This window comes from Molossus molossus, unplaced genomic scaffold, assembly GCF_014108415.1.
Source record: "Molossus molossus isolate mMolMol1 unplaced genomic scaffold, mMolMol1.p scaffold_m16_p_10, whole genome shotgun sequence".
Lineage (NCBI taxonomy): Eukaryota > Metazoa > Chordata > Mammalia > Chiroptera > Molossidae > Molossus > Molossus molossus.
The window spans coordinates 106,694,680-106,714,415 of record NW_023425345.1 but is presented as its reverse complement, the minus strand read 5'-3'; the positions used below and the strand labels follow the sequence as shown (position 1 = coordinate 106,714,415).

Sequence of the window (19,736 nt, the reverse complement as noted above, 5' to 3'; positions counted from 1 at the left end):
GTTGATCCTCTTGCAAGCAGAGCCCATGGAGATCTTTAAGCTTTCTCATTTTAATTATGATGTGTCTTGGTGTGGGCCTCTTTAGGTTCATCTTGATTGAGACTCTGCTTCTTGAACATCTGTGACTTTTTCCTTCACCGGGTTAGGAAAGCTTTCAGCCATTATTTCTTTAAACAGGTCCTCTGTTCCTTGCTCACTCACTTCTTTTTCTAGGATCTCTGTGATGTGAATGTTGTTCCTCTTGATGTTGTTCTAGAGGTCCCATAGACTTTCCTAATTTTTTAAATTTTCTTTACTTTTTGTTGTTCTGCTTGGGTGTTTACTATTATCTTTCCTGTAATTTTCTGATTTGATCCTCTGCATAATTTGACCTGCTGTTGATTCCTTCTAGTGTATTCTTCATTTTTCACTGGTTCTATTTTATGGTTTGTATGTCCTTTTTAATGCTTACTACCTCTTTGTTTAAATTCTCACTGAGTCATCTATTCTTCCCCTAAGCTCCTGGAGCATCCTTATAACCATTATTTTAAATTCTGCATCTGGTATTTTGGTTGCTTCCATTTCATTTAATTCTCTTTTTTTTCTGGGAATTTCTCTTATACTTTATTTGGGACATATGTCTTTATCCCCCCCCCCATTTTGTTGGGGTGCATTAGGTAGATCTGCTATGACTCCTAAGCTTGTAATGATAGCTTTATGATGTACATGTCCTGTTGGACTCAGTGATGTAATTTTCCACATCACCTGAGATGGTATTCCAGGAATGTGGCTTGTAGATTGTGTACAACCTCCTATTGTAGTTGAATCTTGAAAGCTGTTGGCCCTTTTGTGGGTGGAGTTCATCTTTTAGAGATGCTGACTATAAGGATAAACCTTACTCACCACGTATGAGTCACAGTGTAGGGGCTGCTCCCCAAGGAAGATTATTTCCCTGCAAGGTCTGGTGCCTCCTAGAATTCCCTCTTTGGTGTGTCATTTGTGTGGCTAGCTGGGTCTGAAGCCCACCACTGGTCTTCTCAGGCAGGATTCAGGTACAGGTAGATTTCAGACATTATGTGTACTTGTCTTGTGCAACCAGTCTGGAGCTTCTATGCTATTCACTGTTTTTCTGGCTCAGTGTACTTGGCCTTGGTTGTGCCTGGGTGGGGCCAATCTTTGTAAAAGGGTCAACGTCCTCCAGCATACAGCTGGGGAAGATCTATAAAAGGTCTGAGGCTCCCTGAGGTTCACCTCCACCTGTCAGCTACTCTGTCTGATCTTCCTTCAGAACCTTCTGAAGAAAGACTGTAGAATAGGCCTAGGCTGGCCACAACCCACAGACCTTTCCACAAGTTATAAGCTTGGTAGGTTGAGGTGACTGGGGTCAAGAAGATGGGGCTAGCTGGTCCCCTACTTGAGGGTCAGGCAGTCAGGCACTCAATGAGAATAAAATGGCCCCTACTCTAGAACCATAATCACATAGTCTCTGCCAGTGTCCCCAACTCCATCCTCCCCAGGAGGAGTGTAACACAGGTTAAGTTTGGGTACAACCAGCCATATTTTCTGCTAGAACAAGCTCAGTAGGGTGGAGCCATTGGAGCTCATGAGGACAGAGCAAAAAAGTCTCCCATTGGTGCTGGTGGAGCTTACCAAAGGGGACCAAGCACTTTGTCCTGCTTTGTCACTAGCCTCTGAGGAGACACACTACAAATGTTGAATCACTTGTCCTGCAGAGTTCAATCTCACAGGGAGATCAAAGTTCCATGCAGAGATTGGACTTTTAAAGTTTGTCTCACAAGAGGCTCTGAGAAACACTCCCTTCCCCCATGGAGCTGAGCTCAGAGGGCAAGGCCACCAGGACTTGGGAGGGCAGATCCAAAGAGTCACCCATTAAGAATGGTCCTGAAGATTCCAAAATGGCAGTGGAGTGAATGGAAGCTACACAGACCATCTCCCAGGACCAAACTGGAATTGCAACTAAAATAAAGACAAATCGTCAAGGAAAAGAAACAGAAAAGCAGCTGGGAAAAAAAAACCCATATAACCAGGGACAGAAAAAGGACACTAAATCGCTCCTGGTAGGAACTGCAGAGGCATGAGAGGGCAGGCTGTGATCCCACAGACAATGGCTGTTTTAGCTGTGAGCAGCTCCCTCAAGGTTAACATCCCAAGCTGGCTCCACAGCTCAGAGGGCCGGGACAGAGCACTGAATTAGCTACCGCCACTCACCTTGGAATCCAGCAAGAGAGGGTGGACTGGACTGGAACTGTGTGGGGACTCAGGAGCATGGAGAGCTGGGATAGCAATGGGAGTTTTGTGCTGAATCACTCCATCATAGGACAGTAGCCATCTTACTCAAAGAGCACCTTCCCAGAGCCCCAGGGAGAAGCAATAGCTCTCCCTCGGATATTTACCATCACCCAGCCAGGTCAGAGAAATGCAAATTGAAGCTCATTAACAGCCAGCAAACATCTGCCCCACCTACTGGAAATACTCTTACCCTGAACACCTGAGGGATTTTTTTCATTCAGTTGAAGGCTACAACCCAAGGCTCATCAAGTAACCGAGACTAATAACTTCCAGACAAAAAAGCTAAAGGAGAACTGAACCTTTCCTGGGCTTGCAAATCTACCAAGGAAAGTAAGATTTGACAATGGTGTTTAATATGGGTCCTCCCACAGTCTTCCAAACCCAGTACAGGGAACCACAATCAGCAGAACAACACCCACAGGGAAAATTTGACAGGCTCTAAAACCCACTGACACAGCCAAAAGGGTGAAACAAAGAAATAAATCCCAAATGAAAGAACGAGAGAACTCCACAGAATAAGAGATAAATGAAATGCAGTTAAGCAAGTAATCAGAGGTAGAGTTCAGAGTGATGATCATGAGAAAGCTCAACAGCATGAGTAAACAGCTCAATAGCCTGAATAAAGATATAGAAACATTGAAAATCGACCAATTGGCCCCACCGGTGTGGCTCAGTGGTTGAGCATCAACCCTGCACCAAGAGGTCTCCAGTTTGATTCCTGGTCAGGGCACATGCCCAGACTGTGGGTCCAACCCCCCAGTGGGGGCATGCAGCAGGCAGCCAATGATGTTCTCTTTCATCGATGTTTCTATCTCTCTCTCCCTCTCCCTTCCTCTCTCTCTGAAATCAATAAAGAAAAAAAATTTTTTTAAAAAGAAAATTGACCAATTGGAAATGAAGAATGACATAGCAGAAATAAAGAACACATTGAAAGGAATAACCAGCAGAGTAGAGAAAGCCAAGGACTGGATCAGTGAATTAGAAGACAGGGTAGAAAAAAAAAAATACCCAATCAGAGAACCAAAAAGAAAAAACAATTAAAAAACAGGAAGACAGCTTAAAAGACAACTTTGGGACAATATGAAACATAACAACATCCACATCATAGGACTTCCAGAAGAAGAAAATGTGACTTCTCAACAGAAACACTACAGGCCAGAAGGGAATGACATGCAGTAATCAAGGTCATGAAAAACAAGGATCTGAATCCAAGACTACTCTATCTAGCAAGGCTATCATTCAAAATAGAAGGTGAAATAAAGAGCTTCCTAGACAAAAAAAAAAAAAAAAAAAAAAGGCTAAGGGAATATATCAGCAACAAACCAGCACTGCAAGAAATGTTAAAAGGACTGCTATAATAAGTAGAAGAAACAGGAAGAAAAATATAGCTGCAATAAATAAGTACATATCAATAATAACCTTAAATGTAAATGTATTGAATGCTTCACTCAAAAGACACAGAAAAGCTGATTTGATGAGAAAGCATGACTCTGGACATAGTACATAGTGGACTTATTATACCATGTTTAATGACTTGCCTAATGTAATGGATATGCTTAATTTTTACTAGAATCTGAGTGTACTTAAAGATAAAAAAAACTCATATAGAAATTTTTCACAAGCCAATCATCAGCTCCTTGAGAAGCAAAAGAACAATGTACCCAAAGAACTTTCAATCATTTGCCAATATGCAGTTAGAATTTACCAACAAAACTGCAGTGAGTTGTTTTTATAATAATTTGACACTGTATCTTTGTATTTGTAAAATAAGATTTTAATGTTTTTCATCACAGAGGGTGGGAGTAAGGATTAAGCTAGTGAACTGGGAAATCAGAAAGCTCATTGTACTTTCAACAATATTTCCTAGACAAGATTTTATGAGCAACTTGTTCTAGTAAAATCAAAGTAAAATGACAACATACATGTAAAAAATAGTAAACATTCAATAGCTGAAAAGGTTGAAAGACAGTAGTGTTAGTGTAGTGACTGATACAATAAGGTAAATTTAAAATAGGTTATATTAAATATGAGACTATATGTTTTTAAAATATTAAAGCTGTAACATAGTGTCTTACCTACACAAACACTAAGGAAATGCTATTTTATGTAAATGCAAATGCTACAGGAAAAAATGATATTCAAGAGTGCATACCTGGAGGTGCACGGTTAAAAGACATATGGTTAATCATTATCACTAGTCTTGTACTAAAACACACTTAGTTTAATTTGTACCTTGTTTCTGTTCTAATCATTCACTTGTATCACACACCCGTGCACTCACCACGCAGCTTAAGACAAAGGAAACTGCCCAGTTTTAAAACCCGGTGTGCCCTCTCCCAGTCACACACCCCGAACTCCCACCGAAGGGAGGATCCACCGTCTTGGATTTTTGCCAGAGATTTATTTGCTAATGTTTTCACTTTCAATTTAACAGAAAAGTCTTTATTTAACACAAATCAAACTCAGACGTATAAATACATAAAACAATTCCGATAAGGACGGCGTTCAGATCCGTCAGCCAATTCTCCGCTTCGCCCCCTAACGGTGAGGCAAGGCACCGTGTGAGTACGAAGATATTTCCGGAATCAAAAGAACAGTGCCTTATTTGCATAACCACAGTGCACTACACAAAATCCAATTTTTAAAACTAAAAACTTCAAATTTCTTCCACTTATATTTTCTGAAAACTGATTTCTATTTTAAGAAAACCTAGAAATTTTTACATAGGCACTAAATTATGTCATTAAATAGTCACCATCAGTGTAGTCATAGTTGCTTTTACTCAAGGTGTGCCTGGGGCACTACCTCCTACTTTTTCTTTCTCCCCCATTTTTTTGAGGGGGAGGCAACCAAACTTTTGATGGCCTTGTCCCACGGAGGCTGAGCTGCGGACAAACTATAGATGGCACGTTCTGTAGCTTTAGGTAGCACATTAAGTGACTCTACACGGTAATCTGCAGACAGAGAAGTACTCAAGCAAATATTAGGTAAATTTCTTAATCTGTTGTTTGTTTTGTTACACTGCCTTGTAGAAACAAGGCCAACCAAAAATTTGGTTGCCTCCCAAAAAAAAATGGGAGAGAGAGAGAATACCTTAAAGATAATATCAAGCATATCATGGGTAAAAGGAACTTCTATTAGACTGATGGTGACTATTTAATGACAAGATTTAGTGCCTAAATAAAGATTTCCAGGTTATTCTTAAAATAGAAATCTAATTTTCAGAAAATATAAGGGGAAGAAATTTTAAGATTTTCCTTTTTAAACTTGGATTTCGTGCAGTGCACTGTGGGTATGCAAATAAGGGTGCATATATGTTTACCAAGGTTACATCTTCCTGTTGGATAGATCCTTTCAATAGTATCTTTGTTTCTAGATATGGATATGGCCTTCATTTTGAAATCTATGTTCTCGGATATGAGTATTGCTACCCCAGCTTTTTTTTCCTTTCCATTTGCTTGGAAATTTTTTTCCCATCCCTTCACTTTCAACCTATGTGAGTCTTGTGAGGTGGGTCTCTTGTAAGCAAGGTATATATGAGTCATGCTTTCTTATCAATCAGCTACTCTGTGACTTTTGATTGGAGCATTTAACCCATTTACCTTTGTTATTATTGATATGTACTTATTTATTGTCATTTTTATTTGCTGTGATTATGTTTGTCTTCCTGTTCTGATTATTATAGCAGTCCTTTTAACATTTCTTGCAGTGCTTCTTTGGTGCTAATATATTCCCTTAGCCTTTTTTTTTTTTTAATCTGGGAAACTCTTTATTTCACCTTCTATTTTGAATGATAGCCTTGATAGATATAGTCTTGGATTCAGATATTTGTTTTTCATGACCTTGATTACTTCTTGCCATTCCCTTCTGGCCTCTAGTGTTTCTGTTGAGTAGTCAGATGAAAGCCTTATAGGGGTTCCTTTGTAGGTAACCTGTTGCTTATCTCTTGCTGCCTTTAGGATTCTCTCTTTGTCTTTAATTTTTGTCACTTTATTAATGTCTTGGTGTGTGCCTGTTTGGGTTCTTCTTGGGGCTCTCTGTGCTTCTTGAACTTGAATGCCTTTTTCCTTCACCAAGTTAGGGAAGTTTTCTGTCACTATTTCTTCAAATATATTCAAATGAAGAATGTCATTCTTCATTTTTGCTTGGTGGTTTTTCATTTCCAATTGGTTGATTTTCAATGTTTCTGTATCTTTACTCATGTTGTTGAGGTCCTTACTCATGCTGTTGAGCTTCCTTATTATCATTACTCTGAACTCTACCTCTGCTAACTTGCTTAATTGCATTTCATTCATCTCTTCTAATCCTTGCTCATTTTCTTCTTCTGGAACTCCTATGATGCGGATGTTATGTTTCATGTTGTCCCACAGTTCTCTTAAACTGTCTTCCTGTATTTTAATTGTTTTTTCCTTTCAGTTTTCTGAATGGTTGATTTTTTCTACCCTGCCTTCTAATTCATTGATCTGGTCCTCAGCTTCTTCTACTCTGCTGGTTATTCCTTCCAGTGTGTTTATTTCTGCTATGTCATTCTTCATTTTTGCTTGGTGGTTTTTCATTTCCATTTGGTTGATTTTCAATGTTTCTATATCTTTACTCATGCTGTTGAGCTTCTTTATTATCATTACTCTGAACTCTACCTCTGATAACGTGCTTAATTGCATTTCATTTATCTCTTCTTCTGTAGAATTCTCTTGTTCTTTCACTTGGGATTTGTTTCTTTGTTTCACCCTTTTGGCTGTCTCAGTAGGTTTTGGAGCCTGCCAAGTTTTCCCTGTGGGTGTTGGTGTTCTGCTGATTGTGGCTCCCTGTACTGGGTTTGGATGACTGTGGGAGGACCCATATTAAACACCACTGTCAAGTCTTATTTTCCTGGGTAGATCTGCAGGCCAATCAAAGGTTCAGTTTTCCTCTAGCTTTTGCCTTCAGGCTGTTAGTGTCAATTGTTTGATGAGCCTTGGGTTGTAGCCCTCAGTGAAGAAAAAATCCCTCAGGTGTTCAGGGTAAGAATTCCAGCAGGTGGGGCACATGCTTGATGGCAGTCTCTTGCTGTTAATGAGCCTCAGTCAGCATTTCTCTGGCCTGGTTGGGTGGTGTTAAATTCCTGAGAAAGGAGCTGTTGTTCTCCCAGAGGCTTTCGGAAGGGGCTCTTTGAGTAAGATGGCTACTGTCCTGTGAGAGAGTGATTCAGCATAAAACTCCCAGTGCCCTCCCAGCTCTCCATCTCCCAAGTCTCCACACAGTTCCAGTCCAGTCTGCCTTCCCTCTGCCGGAGCCCAGGGTGAGTGGCTGTAGCTAATTTAGTGTTCTGCTGTTTTTTTTTTTTCCCTTGAACTTCTCCTTGCCAGTCAGAACCTCAGCTCTGGTCATCACAGCCAGGTGTTATGCAGGCACCTTTCACTGTCTCAGCACTCTGGCTGTGGAGCTAGCTTGGGGTTTTAACCCCAAAGGGACTGCTCACAGCTAAACAGCCTTCAGGTGCTCTCTGAGGGCTTGCAGCCCACCCTCGTGCACCTCCACAGTTCTTACCAAGCTCGATTGGGTGTCCTCTTTCCATACCTGGTTATATGGGTTCTCTCCAGCTGCTTAACTGTTGTTTTTCCCAATGATTTGTCTTTATTTTAGTTGTAATTCCAGTTTGGTCCTAGGAGATAGTCTGTGTAGCTTCCATTCACTCTACCACCCACTTTTTTTAATCAGAACTTTTTTCTCTTTTCTTTGGACACTTTTGGGTTTTAGCCTAGCTGTATTTCTGTTTGCAAACTCTAAGACCCTTGGCCAAATCTCTATCATTTATCTCTGGCAAAGCCTTCAGAGTCTTTTTGAGTTCATCTGACACATGAAAAATTACTTGTAGCTGTGATATACATGTATGCAAATTTATATAAAAATGACTAGAGGGATATATACCTTTCATTTTTATTGAATAATGTGCCCCCAAAATTCATATCCACCCAGAACTTCGGAACTTACTTGGATATAGGGTCTTTGCCAAGGTAATTAGCCCAATGAAAATGAGGTCATATTGGATTATGGTGGGCCCTAAACCCAATGGCTTGTGTCCTGATATGAAAGCCATGTGCAGGAAGAAGGCCACATGAAGATGAAGGCAGAGACTGGCATGACAAGGAATGACAAGGATTGCAGGCATCACCAGAAGCTAGAAGAAAGGCCTAAAACAGATTCTCCCTCAGGGTCTCTAGAAACAACCAATGCTGCCGACGCATTGACCTCAGACTTCTGGCCTTCTGAACCATGAGAGAATCCATTTCTGTTGTTTTAAGTCACCCATTTTGTGACAGCAGCTCTAGGAAACTAAGACATACCTGTTTAACAATAATTATGTTACAGGACAACGAAAAGATAGGAAAATTCTGGGACAAGTGGAATAGGGAAACTGAGGCAGGAAAATTAAACAAAGCCAAAAAGCTTTGCAGGCCACTTATAGCAGGACCTTATCTTGATGTTTCTATCTCTCTCTCCTTCTCCCTCCCTCTCTCAAATCAATAAAGGAAAAAAAATTTTTTTTTAAAGAAGTCGCCCAGAAAAACTTCAAGATGGCGGGTAGGTATACATGGTCTCACCTCCTCCCACAACCCCATCAAAATGACAACTAAACTACAGAACAACCATCATTCAGAACCGCCTGACACCGAGCAGAAGTGTGTCAGGACTTCCACTGAATGGAAGTCCTACAACTACGAAATTAAAGAAGCAGCCACAAGGAGACTGGTAGGAGGGTGGAGGCAGACGGGCTGGTCCCACACCCACGTGTGGCAGATAAAAATCAGGAGGACACCTCGGCTAGGAAGGTCCTCCCTGAGGAGTGAGGGGTCCCTGTCCCACACCAGGTGCCCAGCTCAGGGTTCCAGTGCCAGAAAGAGAATCCCCATCACTTCTGGCTGTAAAACCAGTGGGAACAGAGGCTCAGGGAGGCTGAGGCTGCTGGAGCCCCAGGCAGCTCCTCTTAAAGGGCCCGCACATGGACTTATCCAACTCACTCCCTCTGAGCTCCAGCATGTGGGAGGCAGCTTGAAAGGCACCAGAGACATACGGGCAAGAACTGAGTTGTTCGGCAATGGGGCGAGGGCTGGACGGGCAGCTTTCTCCTGGACAGAGGTGCTGTCTGAGGCCTTTGTTCCTTTGGTGAGCCCTTCCCCTGGGCAGCAGACAGCTGCCATTTCTGGGACTCCAGCAACCTGGCTCACATTTTTGGCCCCACCCTGGTGAATCCCTGAGGCCTCGCCCCACCCAACTTTCAGGCCCACCCAAGCTGTTTCCAAAGGCTTTACCATAGGATTGGCCTATCTTGGATCCTGCTTCAGACTTGCCTAAAATCTCTCAAACAAGCAGCATCTGGCCTCAGTGAGCCTCATCATACCTCTTGCTAAGTGGCCCCAGGCCCGGCACTAGGAGTAGCCAGCCTTGGTTCACAACTTGGCTTTGCCTGTGCACCTCCAAGCCCAGCACTAGAAGCAGCCATCTGCAGATCACTTTGTAGCTTATGCCGGGTGGCCCCAGATAGAGCACAGGCAGTGGCTGACCTTGCCCCAGAGCCAGCACACCCAGTGGACAGCTTCAGAACACTGCGAAGCACCACCATCCAACCACCTCCACAAGTGACACACTCAGTGAGTGGACTCAGTGGGTACCAGAGCCCTGCTGAAGTAAGTCTTGCTCTGGGTGGTGAGCCCCTACACAGCTGATCCTCCAAGGTAGTCAGAGGTCAATGGCCAGTGGGAACAGCCAGTCCTTGCAGCTGATCAACCTGAGTAAAACCCTCTCATTGATGTGCCAACAGCAACCAAGACTCAATTACAAGAGAAGGATGTAAAGTCCACATGAGGGGTTCACCTCGAGGCCCAGCTGGGGTGATCAGGGAGGCTATGCCACTGGACCCTACAGGACACCTACTAGGAAGCCCAGGAGACACAGCAACTCTACCTAATACATAGAAACAAACACAAGGAGTCAGCCAAAATGAGGAGGCAAAGAAACATCTCCCAAATGATAGAACAGAACTCCAGGAAAAGAAGTAAACAAAATGGAGATAACCAATCTAACAGATGCAGAGTTCAAAACACAGGTTATAAGGATGTTCAATGAATTTAGTGAAAATTTCAAGGAACCTAGTGAGGGCCTCAAAAGCATGAAAAAGGAACCAGTCAGAAATAAAGGATGCACTAAATGAAATAAAGAATAATTTACAGAGATTCAATAGTAGAGTAGGTAAAGCCAAGAAGCAAACCATCAATTTGGAATATAAGGAAGCAAAAAACACCCAATAAGAACAGCAAAAAGAAAAAAAAATACAAAAAACATGAGAATAGTGTAAGGAGCCTCTGCAACATCTTCAAGTGTACCAACATTCGCATCATGGAGGTGCCAGAAGGAGACGAGAGAGAATAAGAAATTGAAAACTAATTTGAAACAATAATGACAGAAAACAACCCTAACTTGATGAAGGAAACAGACATACAAGTCCAGGAAGCACAGAGAGTCCCAAGATGAACCCCAAGAGGCCCACATCAAGACACATCATCATCAATATGCAAAAGGTTCAAGACAAAGAGAGAATCTTAAAAGCAGCAAGAGAAAAGCTGGTAGTTACCTACAAGGGAGTTCCCATATGGCTGTCAGTTGATTTCTCAGTAGAAACTTTGCAGGCCAGAAGGGAGTGGCAAAATATTCAGAGTGATGAAAAGCAAGAACCCACAACCAAGAATACTCTATCATGCAAAGCTATCATTTAGAATCGATGGCCATATAGTTTCCCAGACAAGAAAAAGGTAAGGGAGTTCATCACCACCAAACCAGTATGAAATGTTGAAGGGTCTTCCTGAACAAAAAGATAAAAAATATTAACAAACAAAATGGCAATAAATACATATCTATCAACAACTGACTCTACAAACAAAATGAACAAAGAGAACAGAAACAGACTCATAGATGCAGAGAACATTTACTTGGTTGCTAGATGGGAGGGAGGGTTGGGGGAATGGGTGATAAAGGTGAAGGGATTAAAAAGTACAAATTAGTTGTTAGACTGACATACCTCGAAGCGAAGGCAGGAGGGGGGTGGGGGCGAGGAGGAGGGGGTCAATAAGGGGGAAAGGAGGAACATCTGTAATACAACAATAAAGATGTGTGTTGTTGTTTTTTAAAGTCACCCATATTTTATGTTGGAATTTTCAGCTCTGCCACTTATCAAGTATGAAATCTTGGACAAGTCATTACATATATGAAGTTTTCAATCACTTCTATCTATAAAACGGAAATGTTAGCATCCACCCTCTTCACTTCCCAGGTTGGTGTTGGAACCTCCCTGGACCCTTCTTCTCTCACTGTCCGCATCCATCCTTCCTGTACAACGCTGTAGTGGCTTTCCCCTCACCCTACCATCCCTGCTGCTGTCCGTGTCTCCAGCCCCAGCAGGTTCGGTTCACTAGAATACTACATACATGTTTCTTTCCTTTGTGAGGCCCTTCAACAATTTCTAATTACCAGTTAAACTAAATACAAACTTTTTGGTTCAGTTCAAGACCCTCTACATTCTGAGCCCCACCTACCTGCCATCATTATCACTCACCACTTGCTCCCTTGGTTCAAAGCAAGGTTCACAGACAATCTCTGAACCTTGAGCTTTGCCTTTTTCAACCATGACACTGAGTATGCTTTTCCCTGTAAGTGGACTGTCCTCCACCCTAAGCCCTTTTCCAGTCTGAAGAATTCTCCCATGGATCCACAATGGAAGTGATTTCCGTCTTTGAATTCCTATTGCACAAACACTCAATATCTTATGTATTTTCATTACTATCCATTAAACTGCAAATGCTTTTGAGAGAAAAAACTTTATTCATTATTTTACCTAGCATGCAATCTTATGGAAATTGGGTGAGCAATACATATTTGTCACATAAATGAATAACAAATATAAGACAGTTGAGTTTTATGAAGTTAACATAGGTTTTAAAAATAAATTTAAAAATTATAAATAGAAGTTATATTCAGCCAGTACATACCAGTACAATCACACTTGTAAAATATTTAAATAATTCCCTACCACTGCCCCTTGCCACCTGAATGCTTCCTACTACCACTGCTAGACAGGCCTCACCCCCACCCCCGTGAAAGCATCTGGACTCCCACAATCTCCCAACTAACAGATGAATGTTTTGCACTGCAGGGAACACACAGGACACTGCTCCAACCATGTGGCAGGGTCCACTGGTGGAAGTATCCATTCTGACTGACCAAGACCTATGCAGTATCACTCTTAAAAATTTTGATACCCCAATTATAAATAAAGTTTAATTATACAATTTGAAAATGGTGCTTCTCATTGCAAAATATCTTAAAAGGGCAGATTCAGGAATAAGAAAGGAAAATGAGCACTGGCTGGTTTGGCTCAGCGGTTAGAGTGCTGGCCTGTGGTACAGAGAGACCCAGGTTCAGTTCCCGCTAAGGGCACGCACCTCAGTTGCGGTTTGTCCCTGGCCCTGGTTGGGTTGTGTAGGTGGCAACCACTCGATGCATCCCTTTCACATGGAGGTTTCTCTCTCTCTCTCTCCCTCCCACTCCATCTGAACAAAATATCAAAAAATGTCCTCAGATGGGGATTAAAAAAAAGAAAGAAAGGAAAATGATACTTTATCAGTCTCTGAAGATTTAGGGTACATCCATTAGGACTCAGTCTTCATGTAAACCAGAAGATAGGCAGTTTCCCTCCTAGAAAGAAAGAAAATGCAACATTGTAGCAGAAACGAAACATTCATAGTTAATTGATATATTATTAATTTACAGTAGGACAAACGTCAGCAAACTTTCCAGGTTGTTGGATAAAATGTTCATCTATCCATCACAGGAAATCAAAATGCATGACCTAGGAAAATATCCACTAAACTGCAGTTAGTTAACATCTGAACACTAAGAACCCACTAGTCAAGTCCAACCCTGTTTCTGCAAATAAATTTAAATGGAACACAGCCATGCTCATTCATATGTCATCTGTGGCTGCTTCTGGCTACAAAGATCAGGTTAAATAGTTGCAACAGAGACTGTGTGGCCCACAAAGCCTAACATTTTTATTCTCTGGCTCTTTCTAGAGAAAGTTTGTCAAACTGTGACTTAAATAATGGGGGAGTCACTGACAACCAGAAAGTGACAAAGGGTGAGCATCCAAGTGAGGTGGTTATAAGAAAAAAGAACATTGGAGGAGGATTTCAAACATAAATTTCACCTAATTCGCTATTTTTCAAATGATCTGGCCTACTTCTGCAGCTGAAATCATCTCAAATATCACCTCTGGTATACAATGTCACCCTTAACCCAGAAATTCAGCTGGGAAAACTTACAAAGTCTCTGATTTAATTTCACCCAGCTTTTTTCCTTTCCAGAGTCCCCTCTGTAGTTATTGATTTCTAAAAATACAGTTATTGATATTTACTAAATACATGCCACTGCACCAGACAAAGAGAGAAAGAGTGATCCTTGCCCCCAAAGAGTTTGTGGTCTAATGTGAAAGTTATGTAAGCAAACACTTACAAAAAAGTATGACCCTTTCCATAAAGAAAGTATGTTTAAAATGCAACGAGCTCATATGGAACCAAAAAAGGCCACGAATAGCTACAGCAATCTTGAAAAAAAGAACAAAGTAGGAGGGATCACAATACCAGACATCACGTTATACTGCAAAGCCAAAGTAATCAAAACAGCCTGTACTGGCACACGAACAGGCATATAGACCAATGGAACAGAACAGAGAACCCTGAAATTGACCCAAGACATTATGCTCAATTAATATTTGACAAAGGTGGCAAGAGCATACAATGGAGTAAAGACAGACTCTTTAATAAGTGGTGTTGGGGAAATTGGACAGCTACATGCAAAAAAATGAAGCTAGACCATCAACTTACACCATACACAAGAATAAACTCAAAATGGATAAAAAACTTAAATGTGACTCATGAATCCATAAAAATCCTAGAAGAAACTGTAGGCAACAAAATCTCAGACATCATACATAGCAAAATTTTCACTGATACATCGCCTAAGGCAACAGAAACAAAGGAAAAAATGAACACATGGGACTATATCAAACTCAAAAGCTTCTGCACAGCAAAACAAACAAGCATCAAAATGGAAAGAGAACCCACTATATGGGGGAGCATAATTGCCCATGATACATCAGACAAGGGGCTAATTTCCAAAATATATAGAGTACTCATACAACTCAACAAAAGGAAGATAAAGAACCCAATTTAAAAATGGGCAGAAGAACTAAATAGACACCTCTCCAAACAGGGCATACAAATGGCCAAGAGATATATAAAAAAAATGCTCAATGTCACTAATCATCAGAGAGATGCAAATTGAAACAACTATGAGGTATCACCTCACACCTGTCAGAATGGCCACCATCAACAAATCATCAAACAACAAGCGTTGGCGAGGGTGTGGAGAAAAGGGGACTCTAATACACTGCTGGTGGGAATGCAGACTGGTGCAGCCGCTATGGAAAACAATATGGTGTTACCTCAAAAAATTAAAAATTGAACTTCCATGTTACCCAGTGATCCCACTTCTAGGAATATATCTTAAGAAGCCTGGAACACCAATCAGAAAGAATATATGTACCCCCATGTTCATAGTACACTATTTACAATAGCTAAGATCTGGAAACAGCCCAAGTGTGCATCAGTAGACAAATGGATAAAAAAACTGTGGTACATATACACAATGGAGTACTATGCAGCTGTAAGAAAGAAAGATCTCTTATCCTATGAGACGACATGGGGGGACCTGGAAAGTATCATCCTAAGCAAAACAAGCCAATCAGAGAAAGACAAATTATCACATAATCTCACTTATTTGTGGAATATAATGAACAAAACAAGCTGAGAAACAAAATAGATCTAGAGACATGAAAGTGGCATGCGGGCTGACAAACCTCAGAGGAGGTGGATGTGATGGAGGGAAGAGATAAAACACAGAGCTTATACTCATGTATGCGTAAACAAGGACATAGACAATAATGCTGGCAAGGAGGCAGGACTGGGAGGAGGGAGTCAGTGGGAGAAAAAGGAGAAACATCTATAACAAAAATAAACATTAAAAAAATAAAATAAAAACCAATACAAAATATTTTTTTTAAATAATAAAATAATATAAAATGCAGGGAGCCCAGCCAGTATGGCTCAGTGGATTGAGTGTCATTCCATGGACTGAGAGGTCCTGGTTCCATTCCTGGTCAGGAATGTGCCTGGGTTGTGGGCTCAACCCCCAGTAGGGGGCGTACAGGAAGCAGCTGATCAAGTCTCTCTCACACTGATGTCTCTCTCTCTTTTCTTCTCTCTCTAAAAAGTCAATAAAAACATATTAAAAAATAATTAATTAATTTTAAAAATGCAATGAAAGCCCAGGAGAAGCCCCTACAGGTCTGCCCAGGTGAATCAGTGCAGACCTGAGAGAGTAGGAAAAGGCCGTGAGCAGAGGAGTTCTGAGCATGGGTGGGACTTTGCTTTGATGATAAGTTAAGAGAGAGTAATACTGGCCAGGACCTGCGTGTGCAAAGCCACAAAGAGCAAGTAGGGGATATGGTGTTTGGGGAGCTACTTCCTCTTTACTTATTACTAGAGTCTAAATTTTGAGAAAATCATGGTGCAGTGGGTTAGACATTAGAAGATGAGGCTGACCAGTGAGTCACTGGGGAGTTATGCAAATATCAGTAGCACTTGAATCCATGAGAGTGTCACTCAGCAGTAAGAACCCGCTGTAAGCTCATTGGGTTCCCATCACTCAAACACTTCTCTTACCAGCGGCAGTTATGATTTCCATAGGTACACTGGATGTCTTCCCAGGACACCTGGAAGTACATAACATACAAAGTGAGGCATCCAGCTGATATCTGCGAAGCATCCAGAGAGTACAGGATGCTACAATCGGCCGTTCCTAGCTCCTCCAGACAAACCTACCCCTAGGAACTCCCAAGACCTGCAGCATTTGTGATGATGCATTTACAAAGTCTCTTTCAGTACCCTTGTCCCTCTGTTTAAACGTGGTTATGCTCAGCCCAGAGTTCTAATGTCATATTTCTAACTTCTTGCTTGCCATAAGCTTCCCACAGAGCTTGAAGCTGCAGGGCACTGAACTTACAACCCCAAAAACCTGGACTCTTAGAGAGCTATAAACCAGGTGGGCACTTCATGCAGAAAACAGCTTCCAAACTCATAAGAGGTCCCACCCACAGAGAACAGAGCCATGATATGGCTTGCTTGACCCTTGAGGACCCATCCAGCCCTGGGCTCAGAATATAGTAGAGGTAGCTAACCTAGCGCAAGAGACCATTTTTTATGATGTTCCTCACCCAACAAACACTGGAGTCATTGAAGCAGAACCATTTTCCATCTACAGAATTCCGGATATAGGCACAGTAATGCCCAAAGTCGGCCAGCCCCATGTGGGCAATCACAGCAAAGAGTTCATACTGCTTTCCACGCTGGAAAACACAAGGCATACAGTGATTCACCCGTCCTCCCCTTCTAACCTGACTTAGATGAGTGAGCCTTCCCTCACACATCTGTTCAGTGCCTGCTCTGTGCCAGGCTCTGGGGCTTCAAGGGGCCTAGGAAACAGTCCTTGACGTCAGGAACTTCACAGCTAAGTAAGCCAGAATTAGAATGCCATGTTTTACACCAGATATATTTACAAGTAAATTCTGGAAAACCCAACTTTTGCCCAAAAGAGTAAAAGGAACAACCAGCTGAGGAGAGGCTGAGGAGCTGGGGGAAAAAGCTCCCCAGAGAAAACATGCTTGAATCAATCTTGCAGAATGAACAAGATTGGTGGACAAGTTATGGAAAGTGGGTATATGTGCATGTGGACCCAGAAACTGCAGATTCCTCAGCGTAACACTGCAGAGCATACTGAGGAGAAGGAAATCAGGGAGGGGACTGGGAGGTCACAGGGGGTGAGGCTCCGAAGACCAGGTCAGGAATCAGAACTCTATCCCATGAGTGATTGGGAGCCATCAGAAAGTTTTAAGCAGAGGAATATCATCATGTTTGAAAAATATATTAAAATGCCCTGGCCGGTTTGGCTCAGCGGTTAGAGCGTCGGCCTGCGGTCTGGAGAGACCTGGGTTCAGTTCCCGCTAAGGGCATGTACTTCGGTTGCAGTTTGTCCCCGGCCCTGGTTGGTCGTGCGGGTGGCAGCCGCTCGATGTGTCCCTTCACGTCGATGTTTCTGTCTCTCTTTCCCTTCCTCTCTCTCCCTCCCACTCTATCTGTACAAAAAAAAAATGGAAAAATGTCCTCGGGTGAGGATAAAATAAAAAAAAGAAAAATACAGTGATACCTCGGTTCTCGAACGCCTCGGATTTCGACCAAATCGGTATTCGACCAGGAGATTCGAGAAACTTTTGTCTCGGAATCCGAACAAATATTTGGAACTCGAACTTCCGAGATGAGCCGAGTTGAGCCGAATGGTGTTCATTCGGCCCAGCGCGCCTTGCTTGCGTCACCAGTGTGAGTGCAGAGAGAGAGTCACGCTTTGTGGAGTCACGCTTTCCTATTGGGTTTCATTGCTTCGGTTCTCGAACAATTCGGTTCTCGACCGTCCTCCTGGAACGAATTATGTTCGAGAACCGAGGTATCACTGTATGTCCTGTTGGTTTCTGTCTCACATGAACTCTCAATCCATTTTTCAAACCACTTTATTTTAATATACAGTGATACCTCGGTTCTCGAACATAATTCGTTCCAGGAGGACGGTCGAGAACCAAATTGTTCGAGAACCGAAGCAATGAAACCCAATAGGAAATAATGGAAACTGGATTAATTCGTTCCAAGCCCCAGAAAATGCCTATTTACTGGCCTAATTTGTATATAATATGTAGAAAAACATAAGTCTCAACAAGAAATAAAAGTGTACAGTATGTCTAAGGGTTAAATTCAGTGTAAAGCGTGACTCTCTCCACAAAGCGTGACTCTCTCTCTGCACTCACACTGGTGACGCAAGCAAGGCGCGCTGGGCCGAATGAACGCCATTCGGCTCAACTCGACTCATCTCGGAAGTTCGAGTTCCAAATATTTGTTCGGATTCCAAGACAAAAGTTTCTCGAATCTCCTGGTCGAATACCGATTTGGTCGAAATCCGAGGTGTTCGAGAACCGAGGTATCACTGTACTAGGGTACCACAATGGTGCGAGGAAGAAATGGCAATAACCTGAATAATTACAATCAGTTGTGATCACTAAAATGATAATCATCATTAACATACTAATTACCAGCTAACTTTTAGCATCCACTTTGCATTTGGCCAAGTCTTTACATGCATTATTTCATTTCATAGTCACGCAAACCTGTAACCTGGGTGCTAGTATAAACCCTACTTTACGAGGTGAAATCTGAGCTCAGGGGGGTTAAGTAATTTACCCAAGGTTCAGAGCTTACAAATAGCAGAGGCAGGATTTCAACTCAGGCCTGTCTGGCTTCAAAGCCAGAGCTCTTAGCCCCTACACTACACAGAAGCAGTGCGGGTAAAGGTGGAGGTGAGCACACACATCTGTGCGAAATTAAAGGTAGGTGGTAACCGACTGGATACAGAAGTAGAGAGTAAGACGAGGCACTATGAAAATGAATCCCAGATTTCTGGCTTAGAAATTAGGAAGAGATTGGCACTATAAAGTTAAATATGGAACAGAGCTGTTTGGGAATGAAGGTCTAAATTTGGGGACTGTGTGACAACATTCACTAGGAGGTGGGTATATTGGTTTGGAGGTTGAGAGAGAGACCTGGACAGGAGATATATATTTGCAAGTCTTCAGTTTGAGGTGATCATCAAAACTATAAGAATTAATAAGATGATATACAAAAAAATGGAGAGAAAAAAGAATAAAATTAAAACTAAATACCAAAAAAGGGATGGGCAAGGAGGATGCAGCAGAAGAGAAACCTGGGACGGATCCGTAGGTTTGGGAGAGGAGGTCAACAGCACAGACCGTCACAGAAAGGTCAGGCGGAAGTAAGGCCAGCACTCCTTCTGCTTGGCAGCGAGCCCCCCTCACTCCAACCCTAGACTGTCGGACAGCAAAGAGCTCTGTGAACGGAACAGTGGCAGGAGAGAGAGTTTTGACTGATTGTGAACAGGGTCTCCATGGTGGTCAGGAATATTCTATCTTCCCACACACTCAAATAGGATCAATGAAGCAGGTCAGGGGTGAGGGGGTTCAAATGAAGCTAGCTCACCCAAAAGGCAGAGCTCAAATTGGTCGCTATTTTCCTTTGGAGACTTTATGCTGGATTTTAAAAATGCAAGGCAATATCTAGATCTATCTATGTAGTTTGCAAGAAAAACAAGGGATAGAGGAACACGTTAAATAACACCAACCGGCCAATTTTGGATATCTATAAAACACCCTTCAACCAACTGAACTGCAAGAAAAGGAGAAA

The 19,736-nt window shown here is 42.1% G+C and overlaps 1 protein-coding gene across 2 annotated transcripts in view; it reads right to left on the bottom strand.

Moving 5' to 3' along the window:
- Positions 1-12,861: 12,861 nt before the first annotated feature.
- Positions 12,862-19,736, bottom strand: part of USP18 (ubiquitin specific peptidase 18) — a 55,681-nt gene continuing 48,806 nt past the window's right edge. The window contains exons 9-11 of one of the 2 annotated variants that reach the window (XM_036252317.1): positions 16,652-16,783; positions 16,101-16,150; positions 12,862-13,014 (exon numbers count right to left, since the gene is read on the bottom strand). In XM_036252317.1, the coding sequence (XP_036108210.1) occupies positions 12,969-13,014; positions 16,101-16,150; positions 16,652-16,783 (228 nt within the window). In that variant the 3' untranslated portion in view covers positions 12,862-12,968. The remainder of the gene's footprint in view (positions 13,015-16,100; positions 16,151-16,651; positions 16,784-19,736) is intronic. The other variant, XM_036252318.1, reaches the window with a different exon arrangement.